General features: G+C 39.2%; 1 protein-coding gene and 1 non-coding gene across 2 annotated transcripts in view; both read right to left on the reverse strand.

The window, feature by feature from the left end:
* Nucleotides 1–21,729, reverse strand: part of CFAP54 (cilia and flagella associated protein 54) — a 241,930-nt gene that overhangs the window by 88,877 nt on the left and 131,324 nt on the right. Inside the window, exons 41-46 of the mRNA XM_023749820.1 lie at nucleotides 17,493–17,580; nucleotides 16,794–17,003; nucleotides 13,633–13,699; nucleotides 11,450–11,632; nucleotides 8,750–8,836; nucleotides 3,594–3,716 (exon numbers count right to left, since the gene is read on the reverse strand). Of these exons, the coding sequence (XP_023605588.1) occupies nucleotides 3,594–3,716; nucleotides 8,750–8,836; nucleotides 11,450–11,632; nucleotides 13,633–13,699; nucleotides 16,794–17,003; nucleotides 17,493–17,580 (758 nt within the window). The remainder of the gene's footprint in view (nucleotides 1–3,593; nucleotides 3,717–8,749; nucleotides 8,837–11,449; nucleotides 11,633–13,632; nucleotides 13,700–16,793; nucleotides 17,004–17,492; nucleotides 17,581–21,729) is intronic.
* LOC111824984 lies at nucleotides 16,041–16,144 on the reverse strand. Its single transcript, XR_002828091.1, has one exon. It is a non-coding gene; the product is annotated as a U6 spliceosomal RNA (small nuclear RNA).

The following is a 21,729-nucleotide window of genomic DNA, read 5'->3' on the forward strand; positions in this document are numbered from 1 at the left end:
TAGGCTCCGGCTACCCATGACCCTGAGCTGGAGTAAGCAGGTTGGAAAACCATTACTTTACTTCTTTTTATGAATCTTTCTTACATGCATGCATAGGTCACAATTATTTCAATGGCCAATATTAGAAGTGTTTTGGGTCTTTATTTAGAAGTTTGGTGATGTTGGTTTTTGTGACCAGAAATATGACATAGGAAAATTGATCTTCCTTATATCAATTTTCTTATGACAAAATTGGTTTCATGATACATCTTTGCACTTAAAGTTGCAATTTCCAAAAACCTCTTGATGACCTACTGTACTTTTATAACTGAAATCTAATTCATTAATTCTTTCTTTAAATAATAACATTGACACCTATTTTAATTATAAATCCTGAACACATTTCCTCTTTTAATTACACTTTTTAAATTCCCAATTCAACCTGCAAAACTGTGAACTAACTTTGAGAATACAAAATTTGAAATCCCAATACACTGGGAGACAATGTACCCACACTTTTGCCTTATGATAACTAGTTGATAAAAATGAAATTTACCTGTCAAAATTAGCTTCAGATTGTTTATTTATTTTGGTGAAAACAGTGACCATTGAAAATTTTCTCATTTCTCATTCCACCCAACTGGCTTCTTTCTCCTTCTCTTACTCCCGGATTCTAAATGTGGATGACCCCAAGGGTCATTTGTCTAACTCTTACTTTTTTCATCTGCCTCTGTCCCCAGCTGATTCTATCCATTCCCATTATTATAAATATACCAATGTTAATATTCCCAAATTTACCTGAACCCCCAACCTCTCCCCTGAATTTCAGATCATATATGCTCTGCACCTACCAACAATAGATCCGCTCCTGTATGTCGAGTTGGGATCTCATACTTACTGATCTACTCCTGCCATAGCAGTATTCCCCATCTCAGTTCATAAAAACTTCTTCCTACCAGTTTCTTACGTTGAACACTCTGCAATAATGCTTGATCCCTTCTCTTGTATCTCACATCTAAACCATCATCCACAAATGCTGTGAGCTCTACCATGGCAAACCCCAAAATTGGACCACTTTTCACTCCTTCCACCACTGTTACCCCAACCATTGTCATGTATCACTCAGATTATTTGCAAAGGCCTTCTAACTGGTTCCCCTATTTATACTCATGCTTATCCGCAGTCTAGTCCCCAAACAGCAAGCAAAGTGGTCATTTGACATTCAATTTCTATCTAGTCATTCCTCCATTCCAAGCTCTGCAAGGTTCATTCATAGTAAACTCCAGCCCTGACCAAGCCCTGTGAGGTCCCATAAGACCTAGCTCTTGTGTCACCCTCCTCTTTCCTCTTCCTCTCTATTCCAGCCTCACCTGTCTGCTTGGTTTTCCTCAACCACATCTTGCAGGAATCCTCCTCAGGGCCTTAGCTCCTCCTTCTTGGAAAGCTAGTCTCTCAAATCTTTCACCCTCAAAACTCTCTTATTAAGAGACTTCCCAAATCACCCTCAATAAAACAGCCACCTGCTGCTCTGGACACTCTGTCCTCCCAACTCAGTTTGCCTGTCCTCACAGCTCATCTCCACCTGACATATATGTATGCGCTTAATATGTTCATTGTCTTCCTCACTGGACTGTTCAAAAGTAGTATGCCTCCAGGAAGGCTCTAACTCTCTATTTGTCTTTTTACTGTTCTATCCTCATGCCTGGAATAGTGCCTGTATTCAGTAAACTCTCAATAAATATTTAACTAAATTAAAATATGATTTTAATAATAAAAATAAACTATTTACAATAGGGGAAGGCTGTTGACTGAGAAGCAAGCAAGAAAACACTCTAATTTTGTGAGGTAAGAAAATAATTGATTCATGCTACAGAAAATGAACAAAACCCAACTGATTCCTCAAAAGATAAATAGATCAATAAATGTACACACACACACACACACGCACACACAGACACACACGTATCCTATTGCCTACTGAATGTCCCTCTTAGGATTTTCTGTAGATAACTTCATACTTACCATATTACAGTAAATTATAATGCTGTAGCAGTCAGACTGAGAAATAATCAAATGCATTTTAGGGGAATAAGCCAAAGTAATGAATGTATTATATATAAATATAATGTGAGCTTAAACAAGTAATTTTCAAGACTTACAGCTTCTTTTAGGTCTTCCAAATTTGAATCCCACCAGCATGTATCTATCAGTCTCACTCCTCCCACATGCTGTCTCCCCCAGGAAACTGACTTGTGACCTCCTTCTATCTCCTTTATTGCTGGCCCACGAGAGTCCAAGCATCTCCCAAAACAAGATCACCCAGTGATTCCCAGATCACCATGAAAACTAAAGCAGAGGAAAGCAATAGTTCACTCTAATTTAAAATAAACACTAGTATACATTTTTAAGGATGCCTCAATTATCTGATTTACAAATACAAATTAAGCAAGCCAGGTAAAACAATTTCCCAAAGTCAAAAAGGAGCAGACATAATTGAGGACTGTCCTCTCCTCACAGAAATCAGAAGAAATTTGAAAAACATGTTTAACATTTTGGTATAAAGTACATAAGTCAAAAACATCCACACAAAAAAATGAGCAGAAACTGTTCCAAGAACATTAATCAGAAATTATAAGAGTACTAGAGGCCTGTTGCATGAAGAGATTCGTGCAATAGGCCTTCCCTTCCCTTGGCTGCTGGCAACGGTTTTCCTTCCGCACCGGGGACCCAGGCCTTCACTCTGACTGGGCTCCGGCCAGAGCCACCCCGGAGCCCTCAGGCTTCGCTGTTCGGTAGGCCCCGGGGCCGTGAGGCCTCACTGCTCTGCCTGGCGCCAGGGCCGTGTGGCCTCACTGCTCGCCTGGCGCCAGGGCCGTGTGGCCTCACTGCTCCACTGATCCCGGGGCCCTGTGGCCTCGCTGCTCCACCCATCCCAGGGCCGTGAGGCCTCACTGCTCTGCCGATCCAGGGGCTCTGTGGCTTCGCTGCCCCTCCTGGTGCCGGGGTTGTGAGGCTTCGCTGCTCCGCCTATCCCAGGGCCATGAGGCCTCGTTGCTCTGCCAACCCTGGGCCGTGATGCCTCGCTGCTCTGGCTGGCGCCGGGGCCGTGAGGCATCGCTGGTCCGCCTGGCACCAGGGTGTGAGGCCTCGCTGCTCTGGTCCTAGGTTGTCAGACTTCACTCCAGAGCTTGGAACCTAGTATGCAAATTAACTGCCATCTTTGTTGGCAGTTAATTTGCATATCGTGCTGATTAGCCAATAGGAGGCGTAGCAAAGGTATGGTCAATTACCATGTTTGTCTATTATTAGGTAAGATTCCCAAAAATCTAAGAGGTGGTGGCTGATAAGATGTGCTACTGAGACCATAATAACTATAATAGAGAATTTTATTGTACAAATGTACTCCAAGACCACATTCCCTCCCCCATGACACCCTTCCATTCCAGACAGATGAAAGCTGGTAAAAGCCCAACAACAGTGATAGCCAGGCTTAGCAGAGAGGTCTGTAGTGCCAGAGACTTATAAACATACTTTTGTGGAAGCATTCCCTGGATTTCAGGAAAGTAGCCTTCAAAAGGTAAAGAAATGTCTTTGAATCAAATCAATAGGCTTACCTTCACTTTCCCACAAGCTCTAGAACTGGTAGGTATGAAGGAAGGCATGTGCTTTCCACAAAAAATCTGGAATATCTCATGAAAGGCTTCGGAAAAGAAACTTAATTCTGTAAGGACTTCAATCTTTAAAGGAAAGAAAAAATGAGATTTGAAATTAAACAATTTGTTTTACTTAAAAAATAAAAATTTTTAGAAAAAAATTATCAATTGAGATCCAAAATTTGTACTTAATGTTCGTAATGTGTCAATGTTGGTAATGTGTTAATAAATTCATGTTTAGAAAACATGGGTGATGGATTTGCACGTGTTTGTGTGGAAGGCAGTTTACACAGGTGATAGACCAAGAAGCTAATAAACAACAGCAGGGGTCTATTCAAAACAATGGATGTTTTTCAAATGTGGCTCCTGCTTCATTAGAGGCAAACACATAAAAATATTATAGGCATGGAAGAGTTAAAAAAGAATTGGATTTATCTTTATGTTTCCATGGTGAAGTGTGGTTTAAAAGAAAAATAAAACAAAAACACTCCTGATATTCTCTCACACCCTGAGGAGAATCAAAGAAGCCCAGAGGTGAATGAACTCCACAACATAGAGACAACCCTCATTTTCTTACCCATAATTAATGGGCACTGTCGATTTTAAAGACATAAACTTAACAACAGTAATTGGTTGGTAACTATACATTGTACATGGTTTATTTTGAATATAATCTAGCAGACCTTTCCATCAGGGAACTATAAGAAGAAAAAAGTTATGATCAAATTTGTTCATTCATTTAACATGTTTATTGAGCACCTCTTATGCATCAAGCCCTCTTGGAGTTTACATCCCATCAGGATGTATATTTAGCTAAATGTAAGTGATACATAACGATAACAGAGCATGAGAAGGCATTGAGGGTACTGACAAAAATGCTATTTTCAATGCCTGGGTCAGGAAGAACTTCTCTGAGGAAAAGGTCTTTGAGAAAGGTTTGGGGATTATGTGAAGGAGAGAGACACATGAAAATGTGCTGAGGGGACCTCAAGCACAAAGGTAACAGGGGTCCTGGTGTGCTCAAGGAATAGCCTGTGTGGCAGGAGCTTAGGGAGAGAGGGGCAAAGGATTGGGAGATAGGTGTGAACGGTGGCCTGTGCACCAAAGTGGGGACTTGGGACATTTTTTCTGGCTGATAAGAAGCTATAGAAGAATTTGAACAGGGCAGGCCCTAACCTGACATGTTTTGAAAACAGCTAACACAGTCTCAGGAATCTGAAGAGCGAATAGATTTTAAAATAATAAAAAGAAGGTAAGTTAGGGGAAATTAGATGTGACAATAACATGAACATATAATCTAAAAGGTCAGGAGGATATTTTCTTTAAAAATTTTTAATAGATTTTTGTTGATTTCAGGGAGGAAGGAAGAAGGAGAGAGAGATAGAAACATCAATGATGAGAGAGAATCATTGATCGGCTGCCTCCTGCTCGCCCCACACTAGGGACTGAGCCCACAACCCAGGCATGTGCCCTGACTGAGAATCAAACCATGACCTCCTGATTCACAGATCAATGCTGAACCACTGAGCCATTCTGACTGGGCAGGAGGGCATTTTTAATGGAGAAAATTTCTCAGCTATTGGGTTGCATACTTTGGGTCTTGCCCAAGACACCTTGGGCTCTAATCTCCAGTGTCAAAGAACATCACAGTAGGCATTCAGGAGTCACCCCTCTCTGACTTATAGATGCATATTTTTCTCGTTGCCCCTTGGAGGGAACATTTCCTCATATCTGTGTGAAGGTACTCTTCTCTGGTCAGACTGCTGTACATGGACTACCAGTCTGACCACTCAAACACGCAATGGTGATAACAGTGGACATGTATTTGCAGAAATGACTAATACTGTGAACACAGCCAGATGGGGAAAAGACTACCCACAAATAAGCCCTTCACTCACACAAATACAGATCTAACAATACCCAACCCATGAATGTTGAGTGTGTTGAGAGTAAAAAATCTGTCAAGATGCTGGCAGTTCTAAAGTGGAGCCAGACTAGCTGATCATAAGGAGATCTCAGAGCTTTCCCTGAAAGACGGTGGTGTATTACAGAAACTTAACAGCATGATCTACTGCTGTTTGATGTGTCAAAAAGCAGCTAGCACAGTCTCAGGAATCTGAAGACAATTTCCTGAGACCCTTCCCACTCACTGACACATTTACTCAGAAAGACCAGGCAAACTCTGCACACACAGGCGGTCATTCCTTTCCTCTGTATGATGCAAGTTGCCCTTTTTCATTGCTTCTGTTAAAACCCTGGTCGGGTTTTTCAGTCCTACTATGCCAATAAGACCCACTTCCGTCTCACCCTGCTCCTCACACTGTTCCCAGATACATATGATCACGTCCTTCTCCTGACCACAATTCTATAATGAATTCCCCCTCCCACCCTGAGGCTCCAGAATGGAGTTCACAGTTCTTCACTGGTTTTGAAGCGACTCTAGTACAAAACGAGTAGTCCAGTGTCCTGTCAAGTTAACAATCCAATAAAAAATAATCATTTAACCAAAAACTTTGTTCTTTCAGTGCCTCTCTGCATCTCCTTCTGACATGTTAGTAATGGTCACTGCAACCCTTCCATGCCTGCCTCTTACCACAGACCAGGATAAAATGGTTAGCCCCATCTCCTCATTCCTCCTACTGCTCAGCCTCCACAGTATGTCCCAGTTGAACTCCAGCCTGGGCCCCCGGTTTGCTCCATGTCATGGACCTCTGGTACCCTCATGTTATTCTCTTCTCCAACCTCCCTACTCAGAACCTCCACTCCAGTCTAACTGAACCACCCTTGCGCCTAAGCAAGTCAAATACTTTCTCACCTCAACTTTTCACACTACTGTCTGCCAAGAATCTTCCCTTCTTCCTCTCTCCTGCTCAGTTAGATCTACTCTTTTCAAGCCTAAATCTTATCTACTTTGTGAAAGATAGAGATTCAAAACCATCTTCCCCTCTTTCAAGCTCCTGGAGAACAGTGCTCATCACACTCGGGAAATGGTCAGTGGAAGGTGCACACGTTACTGTTTTGTGTGTTATGTCCTGTCTCTCCGCCTTGTTTTTATGTCCCTATAAGCAAGGGCCATGGGGTTAAATTTCTTTGATTAGAGTTACTGATATGGTGCTTTTATATAAGAGGTACTCAATAAAGGTTGTTCCCCAGGTGAAGCAATAAATATTTACCAAGTACCTTCTAGGCGAGTTTCCACTAAACACTAAGGAGAGTTTGGCCAGTAGGCATTTGATAAATGTCTATAGATTTTAAATTCAATTAAATAATTAATTACTGAATATCAAGTATATGAATTTATTACTCAAGACATTATACAGGACTAAAAGGTGAATAAATACAGGCCCTAGCATTCAAAAATTTGGCAATCTTGAAGAGAACACTGTTTTTTAAAAAGAGAGAGAAAACTTGTATGCCAGGTTTTTTTAAAGTGTTACTGAAATTCAAAAGCAGGAGAACTCTTTAAGAGTTCAGTAACTCAGTAATGGTGATTCAGAAATTACCATGGCTAATAACGAATTATTTATTCCCAAATTAAAATAGATTATATTAATAAGCACCAGAATTCCTCTTAGGTAAGGTATTTCCTCTATTTAAAAACAGAATGTGATGAACTATTTGGGTCTGAAAACATAGGCCCAAGGGCAGGGTCTGGATGGAGAGAACAGTTTAAATAGAATTCTAATTTTCACTCAGAAAACAGGAAAAATTTGGGAAGAAGGATAGAGGGCATTTCCAAAGAAGGAGGAGGATTAAGCCAGTAGTATGTGGAGCCCACTCACTCCCAATTATAAAAGCTGACTGCATATCTTGTCCCAAATTCACATTCAGTAATGCCCAACTGGTAGGCTTACATCAGCTATAGTAACAGTACTTACACCGTGGAAATTTTAAATGCTACAAATCAGAGCTTTTTTTAGAGTGAGTTGTGAAACATTTACTGGCACAAAGCTGATCAAGTTATGGGCTCGGAGGCAAAAGAAAGAGATGTTGGCCAAAAAATATTGTAAGCTCCGCGATGTCAAATATTTTATTTCCAATTGTTTGTTTTGCCTCATCTTAAGTTTTCCTGTGTTTCCAATTTTCTGAAAAGTTCAATCCAATATAATAAAAGCCTAATATGCTAATATGCTATCATCCGTTCAACCAATCAAAGCGTAATATGCTAATGATATGCTAAAGCCGCTCAACCACTTGCTATGACATGCACTGACCACCAGGGGGCAGGCGCTCTAACCGGGAGGTGGGCTTGCTGCTGGGGTCCAACTGATCAGTGGGGTCCCTTGGCCTGGCCTGTGCCCTCTCGCAATCCAGGACCCCTTGAGGGATGTTGGAGAGCCAGTTTTGGCCTTATCCTGCAGTCCAGGCTGAGGGACCCCACTGGTGCACGAATTCATGCATGGGGCCTCTAGTATAGATATAAAGGCCTTAGGTGAAGTGTGTGTGTGTGACCTGGAATAGTGTTGAATTCCATATTAGAGATGAGGACATACAGAAGAGGGAGCAAATGTGCTGAATGTTGAGATAATCCATGTACAAAACAAATTCAACAAAAGTGGGAGCTTGTGACCATAGTTGACTGAGAAATGGGGCAGAGAGAATGAGGTGCTAGAGGTTCCCACTCCACATGGGGTTCAAGCCAACTGCACATGAACCTTGAAGGCAGAGAACCTCAGCAAACTCTAAGGTTCCATAGTTAATTGTAATTTAGTGCCTGTGTGTTTTGTCACTTCAAGTTTCTGAGCAATTAAAAATTCTGTGTACCATAACATACATAAAGATCCTTAGCAAAAGTTTCACAGAAACTTCAGAAAACTGACTTATTAGTCTCCATGCTTTCAGTAAACAAATGCTTCAGAAGTGGTGATCTCTAGACTGACTGGTTTTGGGCGAGCCTTGTCACCAAGTGTAGTTGTTCCTCACTGTACTGGGGCCCAAGCATAAAGTCATCTAAACCTTTATAACTGGCTCTTTCTCATACTTTATTATAATAATGGGCAAGTTTTTGTAATATCAGTAAGCCATATTATTATCAGCTTATTATTATGAGTATTAGAACCAAATTAATTCATGGCAATATCTTTAACAGTTCAAGAATATAAAATGTTTTAACATACCTTGAGGATTCTTACTTCTAGATTTCTGACCAAGTCTTGGCAAATTCCAGCAACAAAATATTGGTACAATGCAAGGAGAGGCAGAATCTACCAACAGAAAAACAAAACATGTTTTATCAAGTTAATAACCGACTAAAAAAATTTAGCCAAGTAATGTAGGAGATGTTGTGTAAAATAGTGATTGCTTTTTCCATGCAAGGAGACTATAATGTTTGGTGTAAGTAAAATGTTCTTTCTAGCATATGCTTCATAATTTTATCAGAACTTAAAATTCCAAGTACATGCTGCTTGGTACACAAACCCTAGGCTGCGCATCTTTTCCAAAAGTAAAAATGCAGTTAATTATCTTCCTTAAAAAATTAATTCAACATATATGTAGGAATCACTGAGGACTGTGGAAACATTCGAGATTTGTTAGACATACCAAATAAATACCAAATTTAAAGCAATGGAACTCACATCCATGGCCCCTGATAGCACCTACCTATTCATCTCAGTGTCAGCAGCTATTTGTCTTCTGATTAGAATATCTGTATCAAAAACTAATATTTATCACTTGCCTATTCTGTGGCAGGCACTGTTGAATAAGAAAAAAATCTAACACATCACTGCCCTCACAGAGTGTATAGTCTACTGATTAAAACCCAAGCTTACTCTTCACATAATGTTTTTATTTTCCTAGAATTAACCCCAAAGTTCAACTCTCTTCTTGAAATTTCACGGGTATACATACATGAAGGGTTCCAGACTTTCAATATTTATTTCTTTTTTTCAGACTATCAATATTTCAATTTACCTAGCCACTGCTAGACACTGGTGCTGAAGGGACAGTTTCGCCTAGACTTCGGAATAGCTCTTCCTGATCTCAACTCAAAACTGAAGCTCACCTGGGGTCCTACAACTTGGGTCCTGCCCACTAAAGGAAGACTGAGCAAGAAGATAATTAGGATGCCCATTAATTAGAAAACTATTTCCCATGAATCCACAACAATGGGTCCCAGAGCAAATTTTACAGTGACAGCAGGCTCCTTAGCTACCTAGCTTCTGGGGGGTAGTGTCACACAAAATGGAAACTGTTCACATCCTGGAAGTTCAGCTAAGACGATTCTGTCAGTCAACTGGCAGCTGCTAATAGCAACAGCTTTAAAAAAGATTAGAACTGATCTTAAACGTTTCAAACAGTATACAACACAATTTTCTACAATTATGCAATAAAAACAACACAATACCTTTTTTTCTACAATTAATGCAGCACAAAACAATGAGTTGGCTATTACCTCTGAGATTTTCTTTTCTTTAGTGAGAAATAAAACCACAACATGTTATTGCTGCCAATTGCTCAATTATTCAGAAAAATGTTCTCAATTTCTTAAGCTTCAGAGGGAAAAAAGTCTCATTTCTTTTCCAGTGCAGTGATATGTATTATATATGAGTATGACTAGACAGCTAAAGGTTACCCAGGGGATAGAACTGTTTTCTAAATCCAGAAATGAATCCCCTTAACAATGAGAAGAGCACCATTTTGTTATTTTTTTCTAATAAACAATTTCTTGCCAAATATGCCAAGTGTTAAAAGCATTTATCCACCTTTATACTTTAACACATGACTTTATAATTTAACAATTCATATCAGGGAGAAATAAATATTTTCAATACAAGGAGAGAGAGTGAATTTAGAAGAGAATAGAAAACAATACTTGAAAAAAAAGAAAGTAGGTATAAAAATTATGAAAGAAAAGGAAACAGAATAGATATTAAGAAGCAAACCAGGGGAAAGAAGAGATACAAAAGTAGAGGAAATAGCATATAGAAGGAAAATAGGAAAAATAAAATCAAGGAGGAAAATATAAAATGACCAACAATTAAAACATTCTAACTTGTTTTAAAAATGCAATCACCTTCAAATTTATGGTATATACATACTGTGGTTCCTTTCCCCAAAGGAAAAAAAGAGTTGTATTGGAATTTTTTTTAATTTCCTGGGATATTAAGAAATATCTGTCTTTTATTTCACAGTTAGAATAAGTTGTTTCCTTAGAATACACCCTTACCAGAGAAAAGACAAGTGACACAAAGCTAAATTTATCTCAATAAGTAAATAGCCTCATAATTTGGGTACTGATGTGATCTGCATGACAATGCATTAAGTTACATGTGCACTAGATTCTTCTGTTTGAGACTAGTGAAACATTCTAATCCAGCGGTTCTCAACCTGTGGGTCGCAACCCCTTTGGCGGTCGAACGACCCTTTCACAGGGGTCGCCTAAGACCATCCTGCATATCAGATATTTACATTACGATTCATAACAGTAGCAACATTACAGTTATGAAGTAGCAACGAAAATAATATTATAGTTGGGTCACAACATGGGGAACTGTATTTAAAGGGCCAGAAGGTTGAGAACCTCTGTAAATCAATTTCACCAAATATCTTAAGAAAAAAAAGGTAAACTAGAGTAAAAAGAGAACAAAATCAAACAGACATTGCTTTTGAATCCAAAAGCAATGCAAACAATGATGTCAAAGAATCTCAATTAATATATTTTATTTTGAAGTACAGATAAGAATCTTGAATATAGAGTTTAAAAGGTAAATAAGAGCTGACCAAAATATTAACAAATTTTGAAAAGAATAAGGTTAAGTGGGCAAAAAAATAAGGCCACAGCAAATTAAGATTTATTAATTTTACCAATTACTTACGATTATATTTTGCTTAGCAAAGTGCAGTTCGCGTATAACATAATACAGACTGGCAACTACAGAGCAAATGTTAGCCCGGTATATATCCGAGAAGAGCTCGATGCCTGGGAGAAGCTGAGTGATTTCATACTGAGCATAGCAACGTTCAGCTTTAGGATGTGGAAGTGTGGTTCTCAGCAAACCCTGAAGATGATAAAAGGTGAGACAAAAAGCTGTAAATAGCATTGACAATAATGACACAGAAGGACAAGGACATGTATTACTTCCTAAAGTGCTTAGCACATGCCTAGCACACTCTACCCTGTAATAAACAGTACTTATCATTAACATTATCAGCATCAGAGGTTCCAAATGCTTTTGATGTTGCCTTTGAAATCCCATGGTAACTGGATACATATTATTTTCAAGAGAAATTATCATTATACTGTTATCATTTGAGAGGGATGATTTTGCATTGGGCATTATGGCAAATTCTTTATAAACACTATCTCATTTAATCCTCATTTAACCAACCCCTAGCAGGATTATTATCTCACAAAGGAAACAACCGAGGCTTAAATAACTTATCTGAGGTCACACAGCTAGTGGTGGTAGAAAGAAGATTCAAAGTCATATCTATTTAACTAAAAAAAACAACAAAAAACGATGTTCTTTTTACTCTATCAACCTATAAGTAAAGGAGGCAACAGCTTATTTCAGAAGTCTAAATCAAGTAGAGGTAATTCTTAATTTTAACTGAATTAATTGAAAAAGTGATTTATTTTATTTGACCAGTATTTCTTAAGTAAGTTATTTGACCAACATTTTACTAGATGTTGAGAAAAAAGATGAATACACAAAATCAAATTTTATATTTAGGAGTGCTTCTTATATTAAAAAAAATTAAAACTTCTCAGTGACAAATGCATTTAAAATTATTTTATGCAAATATCGGAAAGAATTTTCATCAGATTACTCATTAAGGTTATAAGGTAACTACTCTAAAATGCTAGGTAGTTGTTTAAATTTTTAGTCTTATAAATTTGCTTTGAAAATATAAAAAGAATCAACAGGTTTTAAAAAATGAATCCTGCCACCTAATTTAGGTATAGTATTATTAAGAAATATGTTCACATTAAGCAAAAACTGACATTTATTTTTAAATTACAGTTGACCTTTGAATTGCATGTAGAGGGCTAACTACATGCACTGATGTACGCCATTTTATACAGGGGCTTGTGCACCCATAGAAGTTACTATCTGTGGGGGAACCAATCCCCCATGGATACGGAGGGGCAACTAAGTTTTGGGGAAGTAAGAACTTATACACACATTCTCGACTATGTAGGGTCAGCATGCCCCCAATGCTCCAGTTGTTCAAGGGTCAACTGTACTTATTTCCTATAACATAAACTGCATTATTTTCAAGAACAAGAGGTAGAGTAGGTAAAGGATGCAATATGTGGAGGTGGAATCAGGTTATTGTTCCCTTTACACCTTCGCCTCTTCCCCTTCTTCCCTTTGAAGCTCAGGCAAGAGGTGAATAGAACATAAGAAAATTGAAAAGTCTGGCCTTACAGCCAGAGAAACTTTCCCCAAAGATCTTATCTATACAGCTGTCATATCAGACTCCTGTGATACACAGAACAAGGCGCCCATACTTCAAAGTAAACAGAACCTTCAGTACACTGCAAAGGCCCCAGTGACATTCCTGAATCTGAAAATGTCTTGTATTTCAGATAAAAGCTCCTTTTTTCTCCAGTAAAGTCAAACCCCAATCCTAGGAACTGCAAACACTCCTCATACTTCTGTGGCCTTCAACCTACTTCTTGCTTTCATTACATAGCATTCTTGATATCTTGGAATCGAGCAAAACTTTATTTAGGGATGAGGTAATCTAAGGCAACCAGACCAACTTTGCTGCTCACAAGCAACATGATCTTACTAAGGACCGGAGTCTCAGTTTCCTTATCTGCAAAACTCCTTCTGGAATCCCAAGGGGAAAACAGACTCTGCTGGGCACTAAAGGTGAAAGTGGCGAATGGGGTTCAGCCACAGAAGGAAAGATGGGCTTATGATATGTAATCAATGTTCATGCTATTTTCCTATCTGGACATTTCATGAATATGATAAACTACTACCCTTATTTTTTTTTACTGAGTGAATGGTGATGCTACTGTAGAAAGATAGACATCAAATATTACCTGAAAGAGTAATGCAGACAAAATGCAACAGTTGGATCTCTTCTCAACGTCCAACACCTTAATAAATCTAAATAAGTATAAGAAAAAGAAACTGATTCATAGACTATTTCTCAAAAATATTTTATATAAATACATCTCTTATATTCACAGACTTTCCAGAATTAAAGTAGCCTTTGTTATTTTGAAGGTGCTACATATTCCTGTAAGATCTAAAACACTGAGAATGATAAAAAATAAAATTAAAAAAACACCCATAATCCTACCACCTAAACATTGATTAGTGGCAACTTTTTGGCCCATTTCCTTCCAGACATTTTTCTGGTTATAAACACACATATTAAGACTAGAATTATGCAATACATATAACTTTATAAACAAATTTTATGTTCATGGACATAATGAGCCACATTATTACTTTACAGAACTTTAGTATCTTTACCATATGAACATACCATAATATAAAAGCATTCATACCATTTTGATTTGTTCAATACTGAGGTAAACACTGGTATCTACATATTTGAGCACTTTTCCCATTAGTTCTACGGAATAAATCCCTAGAAGTGGAATTTTGGGGGGAAAGGGGGTGTATAATTTTAAAGTTTTTAATGAGTATCCTCCTATCTAATAATAGACAAACATGGTAATTGACCATACCTTCGATACGCCTCCCATTGGCTAATCAGCATGATATGCAAATTAACTGCCAACAAAGATGGCAGTTAATTTGCATATACCAGCTGGGAGCGAAGACTGAAGACAACATGGAAGCAAAGCGCTACAGAAGGGAGCAAAGTAGAGGCGGCAGAGACAGAAACAGAGCGAAGGCTGCAGAGGCGGGAGGCGGGAGGAGAAACCCAGCCGCAGCGGCTGGGAGTGGGAGAAAAAAAACCCAGCCACAGCAGCTGGGAGCGGGAGGGCAAACCCAGCCGCAGCAGCAGGGAGCAGGAGAAAATAACCCAGCCGCAGTGGCTGGGAGCGGGAGGGCAAACCCAGCCGCAGGAAGCCCTATTCTTGCAGGAATCTTCCTGTAATGGGCCTCTAGTGGTTACATAATCCTTCCAAAAACTGAAACAGTGTGTTTTCTCACCAGCAGTATATTATGGACACACTAGTAAGTCTCTCCACCAAAGATTACGGTAATGCCTCTGAATTTACTGCTGTCTCGTGTTAAGTCTAGTAGAAGAGTTGGAATTTCTTTTCATGTGGGTCTTAAAATTCACAGCTAAAGCTATAACCACATTACCTTCGTCTAAGTCTTATTTAGATAAAACCAGTTGGTTTCACCGTATCCTTACTAATAAAAGCCTAAGTAGTCGTCATGCCGTGATGCCCTCACGCCATCAGAAGATGGCTGCATGCACAGCAGGTGTGCAGGTGAGGGGGGGGCTGGGCTTGATGCTGCGAGCATGTCACGGAGCCTGCCTGGGGGTTCCGCCTCCTCCCGGCTTCGTGTGGCAAGGTTTGCCTGGGGGTTCTAGGGGTCACGCCTCCCGGCTCCACACAGCAGGAGGTGGGACCCCTGGCTCCAACCTACCTCTTTGGGGCAATCCATCGAGGATCCCTGGATGGGTGGGCGGGCCCTACCTCTTTGGGGTGATCGATCACAGGGCTCCTGCACTGTGACAGGGCACAGGCCAGGCTGGGGGACCCCCCTCTGAGTGCACGAATTTCATGCACTGGGCCTCTAGTTGACTATATTAATTAATTAACATCTATCTGAGTTCAGCTTCTCTATGTGGATATTTGGGTGTGGGGTTTGCCCTCTGAGCAGCAGGGAGAAGAGTTTCCTCTGGTCAGGGAACCTCTGAGAACAGCCAAGGCCCCTGGAGTATCATCTATCCTGTGGAAGGCAGACCTGCAGCTGGACAATCAGAAATGACTTCCTGTTGGTTGAAAATCAGTAGATAGTAACTTCAGGGGCTCAGAGAAGCTGAGGCGCCCAACGGCAGGAATGCTGCAGCAGTTCTTTTTCAAGCCGTGAACCTTTATCAACCTTTCTCTTCTCTGCTGTCAAGCTCTACTAAGTCACAGCTCAGACTTATGTGGGGATTGTGTGTGTGCATATGTGTGTGTGCATGTGTGTGTGTATGTGTGTGTATATGTGTGTGTATGAGTTCTTTCCCAGGAGTGCAAAACAATCAAACTTCACAACATTGTTAAAAATGTTTAATACTTTACTGTTTAATACTTTTTAACTAGGTAATTTCTTACCTCCCCTGCTAAAGGATGCTAATTTTCTTAAAACAATGTGATTATTAACTAGTTATTCTTTTAAAAAATTTGCTTTGCAGCTCAAAATGCTATGCAGGTTTTTGCCCACCACGTCACATCCTATAGGTAAGCAATAAATGTAATATAACTGGGAGGTGAAGGAAACATGTACCTATACCCCTCCATACTTTTTTAAAAATATGGAACACTCCTCGAACTTCCCTGTCATCCTTATGCAGGGGCCATGCTAACCTTCTGTATTGTTCCACTTTAGTATATGTGCTGCTGAAGTGAATACTGCTCCTTCTTTTTAAATTTTTCACATTAATCAAATATTTGAGACATTTTTGCCCAGCCGGTATGGCTCATGGTTGAACTTCTTCTATGAACCAGTAGGTCATGGTTCCATTTCTAGTCAGGGCACATGCCTGGGTTACAAGCTTAATCCCCAGTAGGGGGCGTGTAGGAGGCAGCCAATCGATGAATTCTCTCTCATCATTGATGTTTCTATCTCTCTACCTTCTCCCTTCCTCTCTGAGGTCAATATACCAGTAAATACATTTTTTTAAAAGAAAAAAAAAGCACTTCACAAAGTCTTGGGATATTGCTTTTTCGTGGATATACTGATATACTACCAACCAGAGAAACTGCTGAGTATCGTAAGGATATTTAAAAAAAAAAAAAGATAATTTGTGATGCTACCTAAGTATAAGGCATTGCAACAGACTTTCACATGTTATGTGATGATAAGCTGAATAATGGTCCCCATGTCCTAAGATATCCATGTCCTAATTCCCAAAACCTATCAACACATTACCTTACATGACAAAAACAATAAAAAGACTTTGTAGATGTGAATAAATTAAGAACCTTAAGATGAGGTTATCCTGGATTAATTAGAGGGAAGCTATTAGCTATCATGCAGATCATTCCATTGTCACACTCACTGAGCTATCTTTGCCGATATTTCCGCCCCTTGCAGACATCCCCAAATGCCAACTCTGGACAGGAATTCCTCACTGTAGTCTTTGGAACGTGGAGGTGAACAGCTGTTGGTGGCATTGGTGACCGTGGTGCCCAACTCTTTCCATGTATGCAGCACATCTTGTTTTCTGAATATGTCATCAAGAGCTTGACACCAGCATTTAAAAGCAGCCCTAGAACAGAAACAGAGCATCGAGCATTCCATTCTCCGAGACCTATATCATTAAATCTTTCCAAAAGGGAAGGTGAATACACCGAAGAAACATTTTAATTAAAACCTATACCAGCCCTAGCTGTTTGGCTCGTGGACAGAGCATCAGCCTGTGGACTGAAGGATCCCAGGTTCGATTCTGGTCAAGGGCACATGCCTGGGTTGCAGGCTCAATCCCCATTAGGGGGCATGCAGGAAGCAGCCAATCAATGATTCTCTCTCATCATTGATATTTCTATCTCTCTCTCCCTCTCTCTTCCTCTCTAAAATCAATAAAAATATTTTTTAAAACTATATCATTTGTATATTATATATGCATAACCATTTCTCTTAGGTAGAATTTGATGAATAAATGTAACAATGTAATATTATTGAAGAACTAGCAATTACAAAAGACAATATTTTTTCACAATTAAAAAAGTGTTCTGTAGACTCCTTAAAAAAAATCTACCTTTTCTTTCCTGCGAAGACAAGAAGACTTCCAAGTTGATGCAATGCCTGAACTTTAAGACTTCTTTGATTGCTGGCTTGGAGAACATCTGTATTTTAATCAAGTAAAAGAACAAAAATCAGTTCCTGAAAAAGATTTCCTTTCTATTTGCAAGAACACTTCAAACTGTATTATTCCTTAATTGTGTACGGTAGCAAACTGCACACTAGTAGGGCCTTCAAATGCCACGTGATATATATACAGAAAGAGAGTAGACGATGTTCTAGTTAAAGACTGTGGAGTGGGAGATTGGGTCTAACAACAGGTAAGAAACATGGAGAAAGTGAAAGAAAAATCACGCAGGTAGAAAGGCAGAAAAGGCATGCAAGGGAGAAAGGGCTGGGTATATATGAGATGACATGTGTGGCTGGAGCATGGTTTTCCTGGGAGGGTGAAGAAGAAGTCGTGGTAACATTACAGAGGCATCTGAATGCCTTGTGGAAAAAATGTGGATGTTATTCTATATTAGAAGAGAAACTTTGAGCAGGGATTTGACAAGATTACAGCATATCAGATTCTTCCTTTTATCCAAATGCACAAAAGCAAATTTTTTAATATCACCTGAATTTGGGGGGTGGGTGTAGGGGTTGAGGGGTTCTGATGAATGCATGCTTTCAAGAATATGTAGCTAAAATGCCCAACCGACATGGTAATGGTTTCTAATGAGGCTGTACTTCCCCCTAGAGGTATTTTGGAAGTCTTAGGAAGGGTTTTGTTAGTCGTCACTATGGGGCATCTCCTGGTATTTTGTAGGTGAAGACCAGAGACACTGGATGGCCTGCAACGCACAGAACCTTCACCCACAGTGAAGAAAAAGATGAGAAACCCGTTTGCAATATTCTTATTCTAACATCTAACTTCATTCTACACAAAAAAAGGGTATATGTGCATGTTTTCAAAATGCTCTGAATTTGCCAGAAATGCAACCACACACTGTGGTACTCTGTTTTGTTTAGAACTTTACCTAGATTTACTTGCTATTTTAGAAAATTATATCACCAAGATAAACACTGCTGATGCCACGTGTCACCAGTACAACAACGAACCACTTAGCATTCGGAGCTGTGACATCCTGGTATGAGCATCTGATTGCTTCACTGTGCCTTCCACTGCTTGAGTACTTACATACCAACAATAGCATTTATTGAAAAGTGACTTGAGTTTCACATTGATTTGGGGGGGAAATAATACATGTAGGAAGAATATATTTAATGTAAATTTTACTCCAGAGAGTAGAGGGGGAATTGCAGAATGACTGCTACAAAAAAAAAAAAAAATAGGAGATGTTGGGTCTACAACATGGGTTGAGTATCTACTGCTGAATTTATGAAAGACAAAGAAAGTAAAATCAGCTGGGGCAGAGCACAAGAACTTGACAGTGGCCACATCCCGACCAGCGGTTGAGAGATTAAGTTACTAAAGAGGGATGGTCAGAAGGCTGGCCTAAGATCTTGCAATGTGGCAGCCAGGCTGGGGGAAGTGGGCAACAGGAGGAGCTGGAAGCTTCTTGTCTCGACTCTGTTCTGTCACAGTCCGCAAGGTATGACAAATAGATTCTATTTTAGGCTCTTTCACCCCTTCTTTAATTCTATTTTTAAAAATAACATTTAAGCCTAGCCAGTGTGACTCAGTGGTTGAGCATCAACCTGTGAACCAGGAGAAAATGGTTCGATTCCCCGTCAGGGCACATGCCCGGGTTGTGGACTGGATTCCCATTCAGGGGTGTGTAGGAGGCAGCCAATCAATGATTCTCTCTCGTCGTTGATATTTCTATTGCTCTCTCCCTCTCCCTTCCTCTCTGAAATCAATAAAAATATATAATTTCAGGATTAAATGTAATACAGGTAATCATATTGAAAATAAAGACACAATGAGTAAATCTTACCAATAGTTTCATAATATGAAGAAATTACGAGTCCGAGCTGTGAATAGGGAAGTTTGCTTTTCTCCACTGAACTGAAAACTCTGAAGTGTTCCTGAGAAAGGTCGGGGGGTGTGGGCATGTGCATCTCTTCTGTCCCCAGGCAAAATTCCACCTTTCCAGCAGCAAATCTGGTGTTTATTCCTTTGTCTCCTATTCATGAAGAAAATGAATAAGAAATTTAAAATGGAAAAAAGGAGGGAAGTTCATGGTGAAGAAGAAGGTATAGAAATGGAAAGGGAGGAGAGAGGAACGATTTTGTATGTAGCTGAGACTTATTTGCAGTTTGGGGAACTTAGTTTCCTTAAACTTAGTATCTAGAATCATTTCTAAGAGCACGCATGTGTGTGGATTGGCTCTGTGCTCTAGCTATTTCACAGTTTCGCCAGAATGTAAATGTTGAGACAATGCTTTGCTTCTCTTGGGGATTGGTGGAAGTAAAACCACTGGGGTTTGCCTTTTTTTAAGAGCTTCCAAGAGTAAGATGTGAGTTTGCCTCTGGGCAGAGACCTCTATGATAAAAGCAACACTTAGGTAGTTTTGCTTAGCTCCTGTATACTCATACCTATGACTTCTTTTATGGAGTCAATCCATCTCATATTTGGTCTCCTCTTTTCCTTCTGTATTCTATTTTCCCAGCATAGTGTCTTTTCCAAAGAAGCCTATCTTTTCATGATGTGCTCTAAGTAGAACACTATTTATTTTATTTATTTTATTTTTTTGCCTCCAGCAACATTTCGGGCTTAATTTACTTTAGGCCCCACTGGTTCATCTTTCAGGCAGTCCAGGGTATCTATAGAGCTCTCCTTCAACACCATATTTCACATGAATATTTGATTCATATTTTAGTATTTCAAAAGAACATTTTGGTACCAGTTAAGATTCAGAGTGAGTTGATATAAACCATTCTTGGGAATTTTATTTCCTTTTTTATTACCTTAATCATTGTCAATGTATACCATAATTGAAAGAACTTTAAACATAATATGGAGAGTTAATTTAATGTAATATGAGTCTGTTAACAGTACAACCAAAATCTATGGATACGTATCATAGGTTTTTGCAGAGGGCAGCTGGCTTGGAGAACATCTGATCTTTATTATTTTCTTCCTTCTGTTTACAGTGGGCTTTTCTTGTTGCTCTCTTTCTAACTCTTTGAGTTGTAAGGTTAGATTATTTATTACAATGTTTTCTTGTTTTTTGAGGTAGGCCTGTAGAGCTATGAATGTCCCTCTCAAGACTGCTTTCACTGTGTTTCATAGATTTTGGATTGTTGTGTTTTCATTGTCATTTGTTGCCATTGTGCTTTTTATTTCTTCTTTTATCTCTTTGGTAGCACAATTATTGTTTAATAGCATGCTATTTAGCCACCAGGTGTTTGATTTTCTTCCATTGTTTTTATTGTAGTTGATTTCTAATTTTATGCCATTGTGATCTGAGAAGATGCTTGATATGATTTCTATCTTCTTGAATTTGAAGAGACTTTGCCTGTGTCCCAATATGTGGTCTATCTTTGAAAATGACCCACGTGCACTTAAGAATGTATATTCTGTGGCTTTGGGGTGGGATGTTCTCAATATGTCAATTACATCTGATCTTGTGAGTCATTTAGGATTGATGTTTCTTTGCTGATTTTTAGTTCAGAGGATTTGTCTAGTGGTGTTAGTGGGGTATTAAAGTCCCCTACTATGACTGTATTGCTGTTTATCATTTCCTTGATATCTTCCAAAAGTTTTTTTATGTATTTGAGTGCTCCTGTATTGGGTTCAAATATGTTTACCAGAGTTATATCTTCTTGTTGAATTGCTCCCTTTAGTATTAGGAAGTGGCCTTTCTTATCTCTTGTTATGGCCTTCACTTTGAGGTCTAATTTGTCAGATATAAGTATTGTTACCCCAGCTTTTTTTTTCACTTCCATTCACCTGAAAACCTTTTTTCTATCCCTTCACCATCAGTCTGTGTGAGTCCTTTGTTCTGAGGTGGGTCTCCTGTAGATACAGATATATGGGTCATGTTTTCTTATCCATTCAGCTACCCTATGTCTTTTGATTGGGGCATTTAATCCATTTGCATTTAAAGTTATTATTGATAGATACTTGTCTGTCACCATTTTTATTCTTTATGCCTGTATTCCTTCTTCCCTTCCTATTTCTTCTTTTCACAGCAGACCCTTTAGCATTTCTTGCATTGCTGGTTTGGTGGTAATAAACTCCCTTAGTACTTTTTTGTCTGTGAAGCTCCTGATTTCACCCTCAACTTTGATTGATAGCCTTGCTG

Source organism: Myotis lucifugus, unplaced genomic scaffold (genome assembly GCF_000147115.1).
Source record: "Myotis lucifugus unplaced genomic scaffold, Myoluc2.0 scaffold_10, whole genome shotgun sequence".
Taxonomy (NCBI): Eukaryota; Metazoa; Chordata; class Mammalia; order Chiroptera; family Vespertilionidae; genus Myotis; species Myotis lucifugus.